This window comes from Ictidomys tridecemlineatus, chromosome 11, assembly GCF_052094955.1.
Source record: "Ictidomys tridecemlineatus isolate mIctTri1 chromosome 11, mIctTri1.hap1, whole genome shotgun sequence".
Taxonomy (NCBI): Eukaryota; Metazoa; Chordata; class Mammalia; order Rodentia; family Sciuridae; genus Ictidomys; species Ictidomys tridecemlineatus.
Genome location: NC_135487.1, coordinates 123654356 through 123675730, shown reverse-complemented (window position 1 = coordinate 123675730; position 21375 = coordinate 123654356). Strand labels below are relative to the sequence as shown.

Here is a 21375-nt window from a genome sequence, read left to right as displayed (position 1 = left end):
GCCTGTCTGAAGGGCTAATCTGAATGTTGATTGACTTTAAAACTCCAGTGGCCCTGGTTAGTTACAAGCCAAGGTCCTGAATGCAGCAGTATATTATGCAACTCTGCTACTCAACTGCACTGTCCTGAACACATTTTGCTCTTTTATGCCTTGATGCATTATCTATTTCACACATTTATTAAATACTATGTTCCAGGCACTGTTCTTAAAATTTCATGTGTTTCTCTGAGTTCACATCAATTAAATTTCTATCGTTCTTTCCATTTTTTTCTGAGCTAGAAAGTAGGTCAGAATTTGAGTAACTTCAGCAAGGTCACATAGCCACTAACCAAGATTGTAGAGCTACTAACTGTGACCTAGCTTTGAACTCATATTTTCCTGTCTCCACACGTCAGTGATTTCTGTGTCTGCTGCCTCCCCCAGGAAAATGTCCTTGAGTATTTCCCTTGGCTGAATGTGGCAACGACTAACTAGGGTGCTGATCATATCTGTATCTTCATTAGGCAGGGAATTGTGGCTAAGTCCTGGGAGAGGGAATGTGGGAGGAAGGAATGCATACCATTTTCAGGGCTGACCTGTAAAGTCCACACAGTCTTTCCTTTTGTAGAGAATTTGGAACCCTGAACAGAGTGGTTCTGTAGATACAAGGACCCTGGGTTCCAGGATGATGGTATGGAGCAGAACCATTCCCTTCAGCCTGGATGCAAAGGTTGGTATTTTGTTTTAGAGAGCTCCTGAGATGTCTGAGGTCATCAGTTAGAACTATTAATGTTATTTTCCCTAACATACAGGCTAAGTACATACTAATGTTACTTCTATGTTATGTGAAAGTTTTTTTTAAATATATCTATCTATTTCAGTACATTACTTTGGAAACTTCTTAAGAAGAGACACTTTTTCTGACCAATCTTTGTGTTTGATGTCTACTAAGTGCTCAATAAATATTTGTTGAGTTACAAAATGTGAGTGCGATAATAGTAATACTATCAATTCACATGTATTGAGTGCTTATATGAGAGAAGTTCCCTATCAGGCACTTGCATTTATTGCTTTATATAATCCTCATAATTCACAAATGTTACCTAAGTGCTCGCTGCGTGTTGGTTTCTGAGAAGATGCCCTGGGAATACATCAGGGAACAAAACAGATCAAAGTCCCTTTCCTTTTAGAGCACCAATTGTTGGTGGAGAAATCAGATAAAGAAGAAAAAAATGGAATATCAGAAGTTGAAATGTCCTTGGAGAAATACGAATATGGATGAGAGGTATTGATGGGAGTTGGGCAGGTTGCTAACTAAGCAGGAGGTCACAGAAGACCTCATAGAATAGGAACAGTAAGTGCGAAAGCCTGAATGGGGCATGTTCCCCCAAGAACTCCACGAGGCAGACATGACCTTAATTTTGCAGAATAAGAAATGAACCCAGAAAATTAACCTGTAACTTGTCTAAGAGCTTAAAGCGAACATGCAACACGTTACGGACTTGGAATACCTTGACTTGAAAAACTCCTGCTCGTTGAGAGGTTCATGTTAAATGAAATAAGCAAGACTCTGAGAAGTGAAGAGTTATATGTTTTCTCTCATCTGTGGGAGTCAGAAAAAGGGAACAAGGGGATCTCATAAAAATCTAAGGGAGATCAGAAGGCAGAGGAAAGTCATTGCAGGAGACAGGAGGGGATAGCTAGGGGAGATACTGGGGAGTGAAATTAATCAAATTATGTTATGTGGAGGTGTGCATATCAATGAATCTCACAATCATGTACCAATAAAGATTGTAAAACAATAACTTATACAAAACAGGTGAATGGATAAAGAAAATATGGCCTGTATATATACTGGGATACTATTTACCCATACAAAGGAGAGAATCCTGTGGTTTGTAGCAACATGGGTGAGCTTGGAGGACATGATTTTAAATGAAATATGTCAAGGCACAGAAAGAAAAATGCTGTATATTTTCCTATGTGGAAGCTAAAATAGTGATGTCCTAGAAGCAGAGAGCAGAATAGTGTTTATCAGAGGCTGGGAAGGGTGGGGGTTAGGGAGAGGATTGTTAGTGGGTACACAAGGAGCATCATAATGCCATGTGCCCTAGATGCTGGCCATGAATCCACAGGACTTGTTTGCCCAACTGGACTTCAGTCTTATTCTGATCCCATCCCTTCTTTCTATGCCCCTCTTTCTCCTTTTTGAAATGAAAACGTTTACTCTGTGCCATTATATATTGGATATATACAAATTGCTTTTAATCTTTTTACTTTTGTAGCTAAGAGTTTTCCTTAAGTCTCTGATGAGATCTTGGACTTTGGGGCAATGCTGGAACTGTTAAGACTCCGAAGACTCTTGGAAATGGACTAATGTACTTTGCATTGTGAGATGGGCATAAGTTTGAGGGGGGCCAGGAGCAGAATGCCACGGTTTAGATATGAGGGATCCTCCCAGAGCTCATGCGTGAGACAATGCAGGAATTTTTCAGAGGTGAAATGAGTGGGTTGCAAGGGCCTTAAAGTAATCAGTGGATTAATCCACGAATGTGGATTAACTGGATGGTATTTGTAGACAGGTAGGGGTGTGTGCCTCTGGGGTTTATATTTTGTCCCTGTGAGTGGAACGCACTCTCTGCTCCTTGGTTGCCATGTCTTGAGCTGCTTTTCTGGGCCATATCCTTCCGCCATGATGTTCAGCCTCACCTCAGGTCTAGAGCTATGGAGTGGCCATCTGTGGACGGAGACCTTTGAAACCACAAACTCCAAAAAACTTTCCCTCCTCTAAATTGTTCTTGTCAGATATCTTGGTCACAGCTACAAAAAGCTAACTGAAACTGTGAGTATAGGGACCTGTGGGTCAGGTGGAATAACTTGCAATGTCCAACAGCCCAGCAGGGTAGCTGTGGCTGACAACAATTAGCAGGGAGGATTTTTAATGTGTTCAATGTTAATGATGAATGTCCAACAAGAAATAATGAATTTTTGGGGGGAGGGGTGATAGATATGACAATTACCTTGATTGAATCATATTACACATTTTATCCATGCATTCAATGTACAATTATTGTGTGTTAACTAAAAATAATAGTAAAAATAAAAGACCATCTTGTACTTCTAAAAATTTTTATTGATGTCTTATAGTTATACATAACAGTGGGATTCGTTATGCCATATGTGTACACGGATGCATAATTCTTTTTTTTTTAGAATTTTTTTTTAATATTTATTTTTTTAGTTTTCGGCGGACACAACATCTTTGTTTGTATGTGGTGCTGAGGATCCAACCCGGGCCCCACGCATGCCAGGCAAGCTCGCTACTGCTTGAGCCACATTCCCAGCCCCACAGATGCATCATTCAATCAGTTTTATTCCCCAGGACCTTCTCTCCATGTTCTATCTTCATAGGTTCCCTCGGTCTGCATTTTTTGTTAGTCACTCCATTCTAAAAGAATCATTGTGAGTTATAACTGAAGAATGGCTTTCTAAAGACCAACCCAGCCTCTTTCTAGAGTGGCTTCTTATTCAACAGGGACTGGAAGGGTACATCCAGGGTTCCTGCATGTCTCCTCTCTTCCACTAAAGAGACCATCTACAAGACTGAGAGCCGCTTTGAATATGATGTTTGGACCCAGTGGGTCTTCTGGAAGCTGGGTGATAGATGTGGGTGTTTTGATTCCTCTGAGCTCATTTCTTGGTCCGTCTCTAATCTTGAGGTGCTGAGCGGCAGCAGCAGCAGCAGCTTCTTGATCTGGGGACGTTCCTAGTGGCAGCAGAGGCTCTGTGGATCTTGAGTCAGCTGGTGACGGTGTCTGCTCTCTTGCCAGCCCAGTTTGGCAGTTTGCTCCTGGGAGTTTTTCTTGAGGCTCATTCAGCCTAGGACCCCACCCTCCAGCCCTTTCCTCAATGTCCTGCATTCAATCTTATTCCTCCTCAGTCAGCTAGACTGGGTTCCATTGTCTGCTCTGAGCCGTGACTCATACTAATTGGTACAAAAGTGGGGTGGTCATGACTTTGAAGATTCGAGCCGGGCTTTGAGTTGGTTTCCATTTATACAGATAAGACCTGCTGGCCCCTGTTGATCCCATCATCCGACATCCTAGTCAGTCCAGTATTCTGATTGCTATCTGGGCCTTGTTTCCTATTATGGTAGCTATGCCGTGGGCCCCCTAGTCCCCTTTAGTAGCAGCATCTTTAATTTTATTTCTGACCTGTTTCTGTTTTGCTTTTCAAAGAGGCTAGTATTTGATTTTTTTTTCATCACCAAAGTATGTTTCAGGGTTGTGTGGAAAGTAATGGACTCTTAGCGAACATAGGGTGTACGTGAATGGGTCCTAGGTGATGGGTTCACTTCAATAATCTCATCTCTATACATCTTTGAATCTTTCCTCTACATTAAGCCAAGGAATTAGTATCTCAGCTGAATTCATCTCAGGCCACCATTGAGTACAGGTTTTGATCCACCAAGAAAGCAAGTAATTAAGGTTTCTCCTAGATGCCTGAACCAGTACTAGCATTCAGAATCTTTTCCAAGTATATTGATTTATTTAACCTCAAACAGGGTTCTATTCTTCCATCCTTGGTATCTTATTCTTAGCAAAATATCCAGATTTTTGCTGCTATAAGTTAGCAAATTCTTTTTTATTTCTAAGTCTATTTAACCCCTTTTCTCTTTGGTTTTACTATGTAGTTGGCTCTCTACAACTGGTTGGAAAAGTGCTTTCAAAGAAAATTAAGTTGTTGTTGCCATTTTATCAAGAAAGAAACCCTAATTTGAAAGGTCTCTGGGTAACATTTGGTTGCCTTGCCCTGCTCAGTCTCAACAATTGAATAAAACTACTGTCTCTGATTGGGCCCTTGAGCAAACAAGAGGTCTTCAGCTTGTCTAGGCTACTGTGCTGCCACCTCTGTTCTGGGCTTTTATAATCTAGCATATGGAAAAGACCCAGGAGTGTAGTGGCTATTCAGGATGTTGTGCAAAGTCTGCAGCAAGCTTTGAGAGGAGACCCTATAGTTTTGAAGCAAAATTGTGGCCCTCTTAAAATAACTGTCTTTATTTTGTTCAAAAAAAAGAAAGCTATTGGCTAGAATTGGGTTGTCATGATCACTGAATGCTTCACCATGATTCACTAGAGAGCTGACCTGCTCATTTCAAACTGGAAGTTTCTTATCCAAAAACCAAAAAGTCACACATGTTCAAGATCATTCCATCCTTACGTGGACATAATGGGCAGGGTTCTGACATGACCCGAAAGCAACAGTAAATTCAAGAAACAATGACTGGCTCATATTGTGCTGCTCTCTAACCCCACAACCATGGCTTGGTGGTAAATTTCCCGTGATCAGTTGGTAGAGGGAAAAATATCTATCCTGGTTTAGATATGCCAGGATCAGCTGGAGTCACCATGCAGCCCTGTGGCCTCATGCAAGGAGTCCCCACCCGGAGGGCTGTGGGGATGAGGGATGAGTCAATAAACCCTGGGGGAGGAAAGAAACAAAGAGAGGAGACCCCCACTCTTGCAATAGAAGTGAGGGTTGCCTCAGTCAGGGGTTGAATCACGGAGTGACAAAGGAGGTGGCTTTCTGGGCATAGAGATTTTAACATTTTATTGTGGAAAATTAAAAACACAAAAAGAATGGAAGAGTCTAAGTAGTAATAATAATAGTATAAACCCCACTTCCTCCCCCACACAAGGCACCCATCACTCAGCTTCAGAGATGGGGCACGCATGACCGATCCTCTATCCCTGCCCTCTTCTCCCCACCCTCCCCCATCGATTCCTTCAAGTCAAATCTGTCATTTACTCTACTTCTTTAATGTGCATTGAACTTATGCTAACACCTTGCACTCAGTACTTCAACATAAGCTCTAAAAATGAGTGCCTTTTGTTTTTATAAGAATATAACCATACTATCACTTCTATCCAAAACACATGAATTTCTTAGCATTAGCATCCAATTTTCTCTTAGTATTTCATAAGGGTTTTTTTTTTTTTCCCCTTTCTTCCCTGGGTTTGTTTGAATCAGGTTCCAAACGGGGCCTGCTCATTCTTTCTAGTTGATAGGTCTTGAGTCCCATTTAATTTATGTCTTTCTCCCTTTTCTCTTTATATTGCTCTTCTTTTTCTCCCATTCTCTCTTTTCTTCCTCCCTCGCACCCTCCCTCCCTTCCTTCCCATTATTAGTGAGGAAACCGGGTCATTGGTCCTGTAGAATTTTCCCACAGTTTGCACTTTGTTGGTTGCAATCCCCTGATGCTATTCTAACCCGTTCCTTCGTTTCATGTATTTCCTAAAAACTAGTAATTAGGTCTAAAGACTCGATGAGATTCAGTTTTTGGTTTTTTTTTGTTTGTTTGTTTTTTGTTTTTTGTTTCTTTTTTTTTTTTTTGGTGCTGGGGATTGAACCCAGGTCCTTGTGCATGAGACATGAGAGGCCAGCCCTCTACCAACTGAGCTACATCCCCAGCCCTGGGATTCAGTTTTGATATTTGGGGCATCGGTACTCCGTAGGTGGTACTGTACTGTATTTTTCCACCAGAAGCCACTTGTTGTTTGGCTGTGGTTTTTCTCTTTCATGTTAACCAGTAGGGGCAGCATGAAACATCCACGAGAAATAGTGAGTTCCTTTTTCTTTCATTGTTTTCTTAATTTTTGGAAGAATTATTCTCTCAGTAACTATTTGATAACTCAAAGACAAAACTCCTACAAGAAAGGCAGCCCTATTTTCACTTGAGGAGGAAAGGGTGTTTAGAGACTATAACCTTGGCAAGGGGTGCTTATCGCTGTTCAACTGATGATTGTGTCTTTTCAGTGGATGAACCTAGAAGTGCACATTTTTTTTAAAAAAATGTGGAGTTTATCATGAATTCATATTGATATTTCAAATTCAAATTTAGGTTTGCAAAGTTGCTTTTTAATTTTCTATTATATCTTTTTCTCTCTAATGTTATAAGGTTGTGTTCCAAGTGATAGTAACATAAATCTCTTTTGCTTTGGGAAGTTTAGCCTAGAGCCTGCTTCTCTAGCTCTCCTGAAGATTTTTAAAATCTTTGTAAAAAATCCTTTCTCCATAAACCATTTGAAGTGGATCTTTTCATCTTCAACTGAAACTGACAGAGCAAACTGCAGGCAGGTGGGGAGGGGCTGTTCAGGTCCCTGTAGTGCAACTGCTCACAGCTACACCCAAGGATGTCAAGGGTTCCCCGCTGAAGGAATCACAAAGGCATTAAAAGGAGAGCCACGTTGCTCAGTCTTTTCTATCTTTGTACAAGTCCTAATTCACTAAAATGTATGTTTCTATTTTTCAAGAGCATTCTCTCTCTCTCTCTCTCTCTCTCTCTCTCTCTCTCTCTCTCTTTATTCTCATTCCCTAAATCAGATTCTGGAGAACACATTAGGTCAGACCCAGAGCAAGTGTACAGAGTCTTCTTCTAGCTCTGGACAAAAACCAGTCGATTTAGCAAAGGCTGCCAGAGGTCCTCCCATCACCACTTCAGGGTGGATAATGAGGCATCTTGGGGGTGAGTGCATGTGGTGTAAGTGTCAGAAAGCTGCATCTGTTGCTTGCTCCGAGGGCCTGGAGGATTGCACTGGGCCTGGGGCTTTGGATAGGGTCAAGTCACATGAGTACAACATTTTCATAATATTCTTCTGCATCTTCATCATTGGAACCGACTTTTCCATCTGAGTTAACTGGCAGCTGTGTCTTCACCTCAGAGTAGACAATCAAGGCATGCTGGGACGGAAAGAAGACAGCGGAGGAACTTGAAAGGGTGAGAAGGAAAGGGCTGGAGGTGGTGGTGACAGAGGAAAATGAGGCTCACCTTGTCCTCTGGAGGCATCCAGGGGGTGTTACCTGTGGAGGACAAGGGAACCATAAGATCCCTTAGAACCCAGTCTGCCAACGTATTTCCTAAATCCGGGGGTCACTGGGCCCTCCCCATCAATGTCATGTCTTCCCCACCCAAACATATCTTTTGATTTTCTATTTTACCTTTCTTTTTCTTTCTTTCTTTCTTTTCTTATTGGCTCATATTCTATTAGCTATGCATAGCATTAGGTATTTTACCATTTCTTTTTTTAATTTACCATTTCTTACCTAAGCCCTCTGCAAGTTCTTCTCAAGCTTCATTGATCTGTAAAACTCTCTCTCATCACATGAAGAAACTTCACTTCTTCTTCTACCAGATGTTGAGAGAATATTTTTCTCCTTGTTTAATTTGTGGTACTTTTAATTTAGAGTACATCCACCACACTGTCCTGGATGGTTTGGCAAGTTCTCATAAAACTCTCCATATGTGTTGCCCGGTGAGGAAAACTCTCACATTAGCATGTTCTAGTTCTTTATTTTTTGCTATATATATTTTTTTAGAGGTGGAGTCACAGAGAAAGAAAGTTTAGCAGATGTGATTTCTTGGATCACGAATATTGGTATTTAAGAGTCTCGGGGAAAAAGGTAAATTGTTAAAACACCATAATAATTTTATGGAGAACTAGAACCTGAAAAGGAGATATATCTTGGGGCACCTGAAGTTTCTGTTTCACCGTGTTCTTACCCATACACTTTTGGAATTACAGACATTGTTAGTGAAGTGATAAAAGTGGTGCACACTTTCCTCCTGCAAATGGACAGAGCTTTGCTTATGATCTCAGGGCCTTTATGAAAATCTGAAGGAACAAGTAAAAAGGTTTTCTACAGCTCATTAATACATCAAGTACCTGAAATATAACCAATCCATTAATAAAAATGGTGTTTGGGCCAATATGTTAAGGATAGAGTGGAAAGATGATTGAGGAAACTGTATAAGATAGATGCACTCAACCAACCCAAACAAACTGATAGTGGTTCTGATTCTACTATTCAGAGGGTCCTGGCCAATGGCTGGCTCAGGGAGCAAAGAGACAAAGCAGATGATCGGGTGATAATTATTGGTCAAGCAGGAATTGGTTATACAAGCAGCAAATATTTAATCAAGACAGAAGACTTTGTCTTATCTTTGTGTTTCACAGGCTTTGTGACCTTGGGAAAGGACTTAACCACCACTTCATTTGCAAAACAGGTTCAGTGTTAGATTATGAATGAAATTCCCACAAGGCACAAAGATACTAGATGAGATGAGATACCATATTTAGATTTATTAAAAAAATAATAGTTTGGTTTTTTGACTCTAAGAGTCTGGGTTAATCAACCAAATTAACGAAATATGGAGATTTTTTTAAAAAAATTGTTGGACAGATTTCTTTAGAAGGAGAGATTAGTTTCTGTGCAATGAGTTTACCCAGAAGCTTTATTGGGAGTGTGTGTGTGTGTATGTGTGTGTGCATGTGTGTGTGTGCATGTGTGTGTGTGTGTATGTGTGTGTATGTGTGCGCGCGTGTGTGTGTGCATGTGTGTGTGCATGTGCATGTGCATATGTGTGTGTATGTGTGTATGTGTGTGTATGTATGTGTGTGTGTGCATGTGTGTGTGTGTGTGTGTGTGTGTGTGTGTGTTTAGGGAATGGAGAAATGATACTTTATAAGCCCCCAGCGTGGTGAAGGAGCCTTCAGAGATTCATCTTAGAAACTGAAAAGTGATTTCCCTGATTTGGAAAATAAATAGCGAATACCAAAAAACAAACCCAAAGTGGACTACAGGTTACAGCTGACCACAGTAATGTCCAACAGCAGGTCTCCACTCATTTGAGGGTCTTGAAATGGGATCTGAATGAGATTCAAGAAAATGAAGAAGGACTGCTCATTCTGGCCAAAAGGGACTAATAGGACTGGATTCACCTTTCCATTTTCAACCACCAGAACACAAACAAACAGATAATGCAATGTTTATCAGGCATTTGACAACAGGCAGTCCAGGACCCAGAGCCAGAAAAGAAAGCCAGTAGACAGCGGAGCCTTGCAGTTGCACAGTCTTGCCACTTGGGGGCAGTTTCTACCCTGCAGCACAGGTTGGAGAGCCCTAATAGAGACTGGTCTGCTCTCTCTGACTTCAAGTGACAGAGACCAACAGTCCTGTTAAACTTAGTAGCTAGAATTTCTAGGACAGAGTACTAGAGAGACAACAAGCAGCAAGGCAGATCAAAAGCTCCAGAGATCTCCAGACAGGTATGTAGCCTCAAGTCTTTGGCTGAATATTAATACCACATATGAGAGAGGAAACTATCTTGGGCCAGGTAAGAACCATCAGAAAGGAACAGGGAAAATAACCTCAGATGCTCGTGCAGATCTCGTGATAGATGGGGCAACTGGTGTAGAATCCTCAGAAATGTTGCTTGGTATTAGGGATAGATTAGCCTTCCTCTAAAGGTTGTTCAGGACCTGCCAAAATGAAGCTTAAAAGCAAGCCTTGAGACCACATGACCAATGTGATTCTGCAACCTGCACACTCAGAAAAATGAGAAATTATACCCTGTCTGAGTCAAATGTGTGATATGTCAAGATCATTGTACTGTCATGTGTAACTAATTAAAACAAATTTAAAAAAAAAAAAAAAACCTTGAAAGGATCCAGTTGGTACCAAGTAACTTAACTTTGTACAGAACAAAATTCCAAGTTCAATAGTAAATTAAGGAATATTAAATGGTAAAATTCACATTTTCAGCATCCTATAAAAAATTGCCTTCTATCTGTCATCATCTATGGGGAGGGAGGGAGGGGAAGAGAGAGAGAGAGAGAGAGAGAGAGAGAGAGAGAGAGAGAGAGAGAGAGAGACTCCTACTTACAATCATTTGACCTTACAATTTTGCACAAACCTTAGGAGAAACCATATTTCAGATTTAAAATTTTTACCTTTTCCTGGGCTAGTGCTGGGTGGTATGATACTCTCTTGTCAGCACTGGGGATTGAACCCAGAGCCTTATCCATGCTAGGCAAACACTCTTCCACTGAGCCAAGACAGTTTCACCCATGACACTATCTTGTGAGGCTGGTCAGTAACAGGAAGCCACAGCTCCCATCCAGCCATGAAATCAGGAGGGTAAACAATGGGTACTTTATGGTACACCATAGAATGATTGCTAAACTTGAGGTTTGGTAGGCTAATATTAAATACACTTTCAACTTAAAATATTCTCCATTTATGACAGGCTTATTGGGACATAACTCCATTGTAAATTTGTATCCAATATTTTATATTTAAATGTTCTCAATGCAATGCCTATCGTAGTAGTACGTATGTTGCAAATATTCATTCATTCAGACCTATAGGCCACCTTGGTACACAAACCATCAAGATCACAATATTTATCAGAAGGATGCTGAATTTTTGTTCTGATCATCAGCAAAGATATAGTATGTATTTTTTTAAATATTTTTTTCAGTTGTCCATGGACCTTTGTTTTATTTATTCATTTTTATGTGGTGCTGAGAATTGAACCCAGTACCTCACAGATGCTAGGCAAGTGCTCTGCCACTGAGCCACAACCTCAGCTATAGTATGTATTTTTTCATGTCTGTCTTCCGTCTTTAGAATCTAAGCTCCATACTTTGGGGAATTGTTTGCTGAGCAACTCTCCACACTTATAATAGCACCTAGCACACGGGAGATACTCCATAAATATTTGCTGAATGAATGAGTATAGTTTGTAGCTGTAATCGTTCAAAAACATACCTTTTCCTTCTTCTCCCGGGTCAGTAGTCTGGATCTCAGCATATACCAAATCTCCTTCTTTGGGGTGCATTGGAAAGAAAAGACAATATTACCAGTCTGTCTCTGCCTGTTATGCTCTGCAGAGGCCTCTTCCCAAGCATTCCCTCCACTCTCTTTAGACACACAATGAAGTGATTATTCTTTGGGAATATCTGACTCCAGAGTACTGTAGGGAGATGAGTGGCATTTCCCAGGGGACTCAAAGCTATTTATCTTTCCCTGGTGGAGTCTTAGGAGCAGCTTCTTATAGGGGAAACCTCACCATTGTCACAGGAGACGTGTGGTTCCACCTGGGCAGAGCAGATGTAATGAAAGGACTGTCCCAGGCCGGGGGTGAGAGGACTCCTATGGGACAGAAGTCCATGATAATCCTTGGAGCATTCCAACATGCCTGAGGGTGAGATGTTTAGGCAGAGGTGGCGGAGAAAGTGGGTTGGAGGGAAGTCAGCAGTCCGTAGGGAACTGGGAACCCTGAAGAGTTTAATTGAAGCTTCAGTGGGTCCATATTAAGTTGGATTGTTGTTTTGAAAGAAACTGGGGAGCTTTGGTATGGAAGGCTACTTTGGGACAAGACCAAAGTCTTTGACATCACAGTGACAATCACTGTCTCATAGACAAGATGGATAAGAACCGGTCTTCTCCTCAGGAAGCAGTGGCCAAATGTCTTCACATTGTTATGTTGGGAAATTTAAGAAGGAATTAGACACGATCCTCACTCCAGTTCCTGGGTGCAACCTAAGACTGAGATACTGACAGAAGAGGACCATATTTCCCAAACTGAAATTAAGAACACGGTCTAATTAATACATTTGTATGTCTGGGAGAAAAATAAGATCAATAAAAGCATATACCTCCAGAAAATCTAGAACATTTATAAAAAATCTAGAATCTAACCCTTGGACATATATTTAAAAACGTATGCTCCAACTCTGGAGCTATTGGTACAGAACTATTTTGTACCCGCCCAAGAAAATCTATAACCTTTGGTATCAACCGTTTAAATGAATGTGCCAATTTCAAATAAGAAACCAATCCAAATATACATAAAATCTATAATAATAACTTTTAGCTGACAGAATGGCTTTAGGAAGCTCATTTTTGACTGATTCAAGGAACATGAAAATGGAAGCATTTAGCCACAAGGTCTAAGAAAAATAACTTGACCTAATTTTGCAACCACACAGTTTTGCATATTGTGTACGTGGGAAGCAAAAAAGGCACTTGCAGAAGCTGAGGTCTCACCTGGTTTCAGCTGTCCAGAAACCACCTCCTGCAAAAGAAAGCAAAGGCACATTCATGTCAGCAGAGGGAGCTCTTTCTCAAAGACTTCACATACATGAGCTACTGCAGGGCAGGTAGTGGGGGGAGGTGTGGGGGGAGGGAGGAGGTGTGGGGGGAGGGGGAGAGGTGGGGGGAGGGGAGAGGTGGGGGAGGGGGAGAGGTGGGGGAGGTGAGGTGAAGGGGGTGTTGGGGAGGGGGTGCGGGGGAGGGGGGGAGGTGTGTAGGGGGCACCATTTAAACACCAGCCAAGTCCTGGTTCTCATTAATATACTTTGAAAAAGGATGGGAACAGAGCATAAAAGGACGGAACTTGCTGGGGCCAGTGCTACACATTCCTGGGTCACATTATATGAGACTTTATTAGGGTTCAAGGCTGTTACTGTAACTCAAGAAATATTAAATGTAACCAAATCATCACCCTCGCAGAGAAGTGCTGAGGGTAGACTTCAAGGAACATCTGTGGCTGTGTCCAGAGGAACCTCAGGCTCTGCCTCAAGCATATTAAGGAGACTCAGAGATCCAAAGTGCCCCCCCTCCAGCTCAATACATGGTATGTGGAAGTGCTCCCAAGGATCTGGAGGGCTCATTTGAATTAAATGAATTAAGAGAAAGAGTTGTAGGGTGTGGGTAATTTTCTAGAACTGAAACCTCTCTGTTCTTTTTTTTTTTTTTTTGGTACTGGGGATTGAACCCAGGAGGCTTTACCACTGAGCCACATCCCCAGGTCTTTATTTATTTTTTATTTTGGTACAGGTTTTCACTAAGTGCTAGGACCTCGCTAAGTTGCTGAGGCTGGCCTTGAATATGTAATCCTCCTGCCTCAGCCTCCTGGGTCACTTGGACTACAGGTGTACCCCACTGTGCCCGGCTTTGCACCTGTCGTTTACACCATGTTTTCTGTCATCTGAAACTAGTTTGACCTGGTCTTGAGCAAGAAGGCTTTGGGAGCACATGGTCGACAGTGCCTGGGAGAGACCTTCTCCCAAGGTAGGGGAGGCTGACCCATGGAGAGCAAGGCCAGGGCAGGTTCAAGCCAATAAGGCCCAGGAAACCTTCACAATCATTTCTCCAGAGCCTTTCAGTTTAGTTTGAAGATCCATTTATAGATTTGGGTGGGGCTGAATGATCTAGTTGGTTGACCTGTATGAACCAAAGAAACTGCCCCCCAGAGCCGTTAAGGTAGTTTTTGAAACTTTATTCATTAAAGATTCTCTCTTTTTCCTTCCTTCCACTTGAGACTTAGTGAACTAGACTAGGTCTAAGCAGCCCTCACACACTGGTCTGTCTGGGGAACTGCGCTGTAAGGAGGAGACCTGCAGAGTGGCTTGGTGGTTACTGAGGCTGACCAAAGCTGGGGTGTCTGACGCAAGAACAGGGCAGGGACCCTGGCAAAGGCAAGAGGAGGACACAAACCTGATTTCGTCCTGTGCCAGTGGAAAAACAGCAGGGCCCCAAGCAGGAAAAGAAAGCTGAGCAGTCCCCCAGCGGCTCCTCCAGCGATGAGGACATTCCTGTTGCTGGGAATCACTAAGGGGAGAGAGGCTGTGTGGGCCGGGGCAGGAGAGGCTTAGGGTTTGGAATCACCACGCATTCCCATCCTGGAAACTTTTCTTGACTTGTCTGGGAGGGGAAGAGGGATGAGAAATTATGGGTCTAAAAGTGGGGTGGGGGAGAGAAATTATGGGCCAGGGTAAGGCCAGAAAGATTCACCCTGTGCGGTCCAGGGTGGAGTAACACAGAAAATATGGAATTTTTTCATATTTTCATATGCAACAAAGTGAGTTGTTGGACGTTTCTGATTTTTCCTTAGGGCCCACTCTCCTACCCTGTCATCCACAGCGAGAGAGATTTCCACTCAGTTCTTCCACTCACCCAAGAACGTGCCCAGCACACGCCAGGCACTGATCTAAACCTCGAAGATACAGCAGTGAAAAAATGATAGAAAAGGTCCCGCCTTCTTGGAGCTGTGGTCTAGTGAGGGAGACAGACAGTAAACAAATTTATAAAGGCCACAGAACTAATGCAGGATGGAAGGACAGGAGTGGGTGGGGCTTTTCACACAGATCTAGGTCCCCAGAAAAGTCAACTTCAGACACGGACAAGTGTCTCAGGTTCAAAGAGAGGACACCCTGATGTCACAACAATGGCAATGCTAATGGTAATTTCCAATTATTTCATTTATGATTCTCAGAACAAAATCAGTGGCTGGCGGCCAGCGAGGGAAATTTCTGTCTCTATTTTTCCATCCTGACCAATCTAACAAACCTGCCATTGGACCCATGAGTGGTTCCGCCTACAAGCAGGGTTCAGGGGGCAGCCAGCCCAGCCTCCTCATCCCGACCGCTAAAGATGGCTGGAGAGTGGAAGAAAGAATCTTTCCTCATTTGCCTGCCGGGGCATCTACTTGAGCAAAATCAGAATTTCAACCATACCCAGGCCTAGGATTTAAGATTTAATGGGTAGAAAGCAAATTATCCCTTCTTTCTTGTAACCCAGTTTCCTAGAAGATATTGCTACTCTTGAGGATGTAGTTGAAATTTGTCTTAGAAAGGCACAGGATTCTAAAACCAGATTATTGGGTTAGGATTCCAGCTTTTCCATTTACCAACTGTGTGGCCAGGGAATATAATTTAATCTTTCTGGACTTCCGTTTTCTCCTTTGAAAAATGGGGACCCTAACATCTATTTACTGTTGTTGGCGGGTTAAGCGAGTTAATATTGTTGAGTGCTTTGAACAAACAGTGCCTACCATGCAAGAGCTATGTCTACCTCAGTATGAGCTCTTAACCCCACAGGATAAGCCTGCTCCCCTGTAGCACCACAGAAGCCAACCTCAATCCTTGCAGTATGTCCCCTCAAAGTTCATAGGTTGAAGCTCTAACCCCAAGGTGGTCATATCTGAACATGGGCCTTTGGAAGGTAGTTAACTTCAATGAAGTCATGTGGGTGGGGAGCCTCATGATGAATTAATACCTTTCTAAGAAGAGACATTAGAAAACTTGCTCTTGTCTCCCTCCCTCCCTCCCTCCCTCTTTCTTTGCCACTGTGAGGACGCAGCAAGAAGGCAGCCATCTGCAAATCAGCAATAGAACCCTCACAAAAACCCAACCCTGTGGATGCCCTCATTTCAAACTTCCAGCCTCTAAACCAGTGAGAAAATAACTTTCTGTGGTTTAAGTCTCGTATGACGAGATGTTGAGTAGTAAGATCTGAACCCAGGGCCTCATGCATGTTAGGCTACTTACCACACAGACAGTTAGTAGAAAAGCTTCACTGAGCTACAACCCCAGCCTCAGTCGAAGGAATTTTATTATGGTGACCTGAGCTGCCCCAGCCTACCTTAAGCCTACTGCAGAATCTCTTTTTTTGCTCTGAATTTGCCCATTTCTGAGCACAGAGATTTTTGCATTAAGTCCACAAATTTAGAAGGAAATCTCACTCCATCGAACATTAGCTGCGTCCTTGCCGTCTGTCTAACTCTCGGAGATGATGTTTCCCTAGTATATGAAAAAGTAGCCAAGCCCACACATGCAGGGAAGTGAGAGAGGAAAATGAAATTACCTGTGTGAAGCCACCAGCTCACTCCTTGGAGCAGAGAAGCCTAATCCATCCCATTACCTTAACCCCCCAAGCAAGAAGAGTAATTTCACACTTGAGTGTCAGTCGCCAATGGATTGACATCTACCCTCCACAGGGATCACAACCTCAGCTCCCCGGGCAAACTTTTCAGGACAGGTGGCTTCCTGGAGAAGTGGCACCTCCTGCCTTCAGAGCCACTCTGGATTCCAGGGTACCTGGGAGTCTTTCGAGTGTGATCTGGTGGCTTTCAGTTTTCCTGACCTCTTCCCTTCTCCCAAGCTGATTCTTGAAATGCCACCTACTCCGTCTTGGTCCTTGTCTGCCAGGAATTACACCTGGTGTTTCAGGGCCTGAAGCTGTTCTAAGATGGAGATGCAGCTCCTTCTGTTCTGGGAAGACGTCCGTCCCCTACCTGGGAGGACCCCTGCTTCATCTCAGGACTTGCCTCAAGGGAGCTGCAGAGAAAACTGAGCAGCAGCTGGGCCATTAGCACAGCCACCCTTTCCCGCAGCCTGTGTCTAAACTGCTCAGGTTCACGGCTCTGCCTGTCAGAGCTGACTGCTTATGGAGCATGGCTGACAGTGTAGGAACTCCACAGCGTGGCCTCGGGAGAACGTTGATGTTGCTGTCGTCTCTCTGACAGCAGAGGTTCAAATCTGGGCTGCCATGTCTAAACCCTGTGACTGTGCACACGACAAGACCTCTCTGAGCTCCACCTTCCCTGTCGGTAGAATGCAGATGGTCATGTCTTTATTTTCTAGGACTCTTAGTACAATCCACAGAGAGGATGGGTGAGAAATTCACTCATTCAGCAAGCATTGATGGAATGGCTGAGTTACCCGGCACTGTTTCTGGCATCTGGGATACTGTAGTGGTCAGAACATGGATCTGCTGTCCTGAGGCTAAGGCCAGAGGAGGGGAGAGGACAGCAAAGAACCGCATGATAGTTGGTGATGAGCGTGTCGGGGGAGACTCAAGAGGGACTGGAGGAGGGAGTGCTGCGGTGAAGGGCTCCTTGTTGTAAAGGATGGTGAGGGAAGGACTCCTTGAGAAGACCAGGGCCCTGGAACAAATGAGGGAGCCAGCCGAGAATATCAAGGAAGAGCATTGTGCAAGGCCTGAGCGGGGAGTGTTCCTGGAAAATCTGAGGAAGTAACAGAGGGTCAGGGTGGGCAGAGTGAAGGAGACGGGAGAGTAATGGGAGATGAGCTCAAAATGACAGGAAGGATAGATCATGGAGGGCCTGGGGAGTCTTTGGGATATGTTGGCTGTCATTCAGAAAGAGATGGGAAGCCAGAGGAGGATTTTGAACAGAAGAGTAATGTGATCTGATTTAAGTTCTCCTCCTGATGCTGTAGACAGAATTAGACTGGAGAGCAGTGACTGAAGTGGAAGAGCAGTTAGAACGTTATTGCAAGAATCCAGGCTAGTGGCCTGGCCCTGGTGGTGACCACAGAAGTAGTAATAGAGTTTGTCCATATTTTGAAGGTAAAGCTTTTAAAATTGGTAGGTAGAGTACATGGAGGGTGAAATAAAAAGAAGAGTCAAGCATGATGTCTGGATTTTTGACCTGAGAAACTAGGAGAGGAAGCTTCACGTGTCGCAGGAGGATGCTCTAAGCAGAAACCTGTTTCAGGTGAAAATCAAAAGTTTGGTTTCAGGGGTAAGTTTTTGGCTTTTGAGTTAAGTTTGAGATGCCAATTGGAACTGTGAAGTGCATGGTTTAAGTCCTTGGGTAGATGGATCTTGAGGTCAGACTGAAGGTCTAGCTATAGGCTGACTTTGGGAGTCCTCAGTACCTGGAAGTCACAAGTGCATTTAAAGCCATGAGACTGGGTGAGATGATGGAGAGTCTGGGCACAGAGTGTCTGAGAACAGAGCCCCAGGAGGAGTCTCCAGAATGGACAAGTTGGAAATATGATGAGGCTCTGAAAAGCAACCTACAAGGAGTGTCCGATAAAAAGCCAAGAGCTGTGCCCCAGAAGTTAAGGACAGTATTTCAAGAAGGTGGGATCATTTGAGACAAGAGCTGGAGGAAGATCAAGTAAAATGGAAGCCGAGTGTCGCCCGGCCTCGGCATTATGGAGGTCATTGGAGGTCATTGGTCACCTTTACAAGAGTAACTCAGTGGAGCGAGCCAAGCCTGAGAGAAGGATTTGAGAGAAATGGAAGAAGTGAGGAGAGCCAGTAGAGAGAACTCCTTTTGAGGAGTTTTACTGGAAAGGAAAGCAAGGAAATCTAGTTTTCCAGTAGCTTCTGGATGGATGGACGGTTTATTGAAAGCCTAGGGAGGCACTGAGCCCGGGTGGGAGAGGAGCTGAAGCCCAGGAGAAACCACATCCTCAGTGCCCAGTGTTGACTGAGAACACGGCTTGGCCCATTGTGGCTTCTTGGGCACACAAGAGGACATGAACTAGGCCTGGAGGATCCCAAAGCAAGGCTCATCTGCCTAGGGGACAAGGCTGGCTCTGGATCTGCTCGCCGGACTTAGGCGTTTCCTGCATGTAATTGTGAAGCTGGGAATCCCTCAGGCCTGCGGTACCAAGCAGAGGGCTGCCTTATGCCTTTGGTTCTGTCCACCTCGAGGACACGGATCGGATGTGCAATGGATCATTTACTGAAAAGACAGGTATAGGTGACACTTAGGTGACAGAGCTACAACGCTGCCAGTGAGGTAAGGCTACTCATTGAGATCAGCGCACAGAGGATCAGAGAAGAGACACACAACATCAGCTCCAAGAGGCAAAGATGGCTTCTGGCCAGCTTTACCTCACCATATTACTTTCCACTGACCTGATTGGTTTGTTAACATTCTGATGGAAAGAGATTGTCCGTCATGGGGAGGACGGAAAAAGAAGTCGGATAAAGATGAGTCAGAAAGTTAATGTTGGTGAGGCCCACTCCTGATTTGAGGAAAGACGCTCAGAATACAGAGGATCAGTTGTGGTTAAGACTCACCCCTCACGGTGACGTTCACCACCTGGCTCTGCACGGGGCCGTAGCTGTTGTCCGCTGTGCAGTAGAATCCCCCACCGTGGCTCCCCAGGATGACTGGGATCTCCAGCTCTGCTCTCTGGGAACGCTGCGTCTTCCTCCCCAGACTCTCCGTTGTGTCCTCTCTGTGCCAGGAGAATGTGGTGACCCCTGTGCCTTCAGCCACGGAGCAGACAAGGACCAGCATCTCCCCCTCAATTGCCTGGCCTCCTGGAGGCTGGGTCTCCAAGGAGACCTGAGACACAGGGACCCCTGCGGGAACAGGAGCAGAAGCTGAGGGCCAGGTGTGGGGAAGGCAGGACTGGTTTTAGACAGAGTCACTTTTCACATGACTTAAGGTGTCCTCCGTTAGCGGATACTAGTGCTGTGATCAATGGACTATGGATTTTGAATCTAGAACATCACTAAATGTGCTAACCTTTCCGGCCTAACACACAAAGCCCCAGGAGAGAAAAATCGACCACTCCTGGAGAAGCATTTGAGCTCTGTCTGACCTAGCTGGTGGTCTGAATTGTTTCAAGAGATAGGTAATAGAAATAGTGGTTGTTATGGGACTCAGCTGGACCACACCTGTTTCCTGAAGTCCTGCGTTGGTACCTAAGACAAGATGATATTTTTCTTTTTGGGCTGATTGACAATTTTTATTTAATATTGGGAAAAATATAGGCCACCAATGTAAGGGATATACAAGTTTTTGGTCCCTTAAGAGAAAATTTCTTTGAGAAGGCAATGTTTAACAAAACTGGCCCTCTCGTTTCTGGGTACCGTGGCACATGCCTGTAATTCCCAAAACTCAGGAGGCTGAGGCAGGAGAATTGCAAGTTCTAGACAGCCTGGGAAACTTAGCAAGACCCTGCCTTAGAAACAAACAAAAGAACAACAACAACAACAAATCCTGGCCCTTTTTTTTCATTCTGTCTTTACTAACTCTTCTAAAGAAATACAAGTCCAATTCCAATCACCTGTAAACATAGACAAGATGGTATTTAGTGTATTTCCCTTTGTATGCATGTCTCCCTCACCTCTGCAGCACACCTCACAGACAGTATATTGTTTTTGCTATTGATTAGGAAGAGGTGGGTATTTGTCTTCTAAATAGTTTGCCCTGGGTTCTGGCATGCTGGATCTGCCAACTCAATAACAGGGAATCTCGTTTTCTTGTTTTTTAACCCCAGATCTTGAATCTAACTCCATGCATCAGCTCTATCACTCCAACATGAAAGAGTTTGAAAGGAAGACTAAGTTGTTAGGGAAATGAAGGTAGAAATGAAATCCCCTATTTCTTTTATTATATAGTTCCTCGATTCTTACTTTAAGCCTGGTGCCCCTATCAGAATGACAAAACGAATCTCTTTTGGATAGTCCCTATACCCACGGGCCAGAAGGAGCCCAGAGATGTGGGAAAGATGCTTCAGTCCCACCCAGCCCCCTGGCCCTGCCTACTTACTCTGTACCAGGATCTCCCGGGGGGAGCTGAGCTTCCGGATGCTGCTGGTCACAGTTGCAGCCCCACATCTATACCTTCCCGAGTCTTCTCTCCAGATGGTGGGGATCTGGAGCCCTGAGAAGTTGCTCCAACTTGACAGGACGATCCTGTCATCTCTGAAGAAGATGAAATGAAGAGGGGTGTCCAGTCTCTCTGGAGGAAGATGCGTTTCACAGCTCAGGTTTACAGAGTTCCCTTCTGTAGGCTGAAGGGCTGTGACCTTCAGGTTCGGACGTGGAAATAGTTCTAGAGAGAAAAGGAAAATCAAGTTCTGAGCAGGAGGGTATTTAGCACTCTGGGAGGAACAGACTTGGATTCTCTGTCCCCGGAAACTTCAGACATACAAGATTAAATGTATCAAGCTCTCGATTACGTTTTTCTTTCCTAGGACAATTCAAGTCCAATCA

The 21375-nt window shown here is 43.8% G+C and overlaps 1 protein-coding gene and 1 long non-coding RNA gene across 9 annotated transcripts in view; one reads left to right on the top strand and one right to left on the bottom strand.

Moving 5' to 3' along the window:
• The first annotated feature begins 282 nt into the window (after positions 1 to 282).
• The window catches only part of LOC144368427 (uncharacterized), a 44602-nt gene continuing 23509 nt past the window's right edge, over positions 283 to 21375 (top strand). The window contains exon 1 of the long non-coding RNA XR_013428183.1: positions 283 to 709. This is a non-coding gene — a long non-coding RNA (uncharacterized LOC144368427). The remainder of the gene's footprint in view (positions 710 to 21375) is intronic.
• LOC144368425 (Fc receptor-like protein 4) overlaps positions 5563 to 21375 on the bottom strand; it is a 28592-nt gene continuing 12779 nt past the window's right edge. For 4 of the 8 annotated variants that reach the window (XM_078027278.1, XM_078027280.1, XM_078027279.1 and 1 more), the window contains 8 exons: positions 20930 to 21214; positions 19447 to 19734; positions 14323 to 14436; positions 12871 to 12898; positions 11891 to 11973; positions 11590 to 11646; positions 7808 to 7839; positions 5563 to 7719 (listed from right to left, as the gene is read on the bottom strand). In XM_078027278.1, the coding sequence (XP_077883404.1) occupies positions 7603 to 7719; positions 7808 to 7839; positions 11590 to 11646; positions 11891 to 11973; positions 12871 to 12898; positions 14323 to 14436; positions 19447 to 19734; positions 20930 to 21214 (1004 nt within the window). In that variant the 3' untranslated portion in view covers positions 5563 to 7602. The other 4 variants (XR_013428182.1, XM_078027284.1, XM_078027282.1 and 1 more) reach the window with 4 other exon arrangements.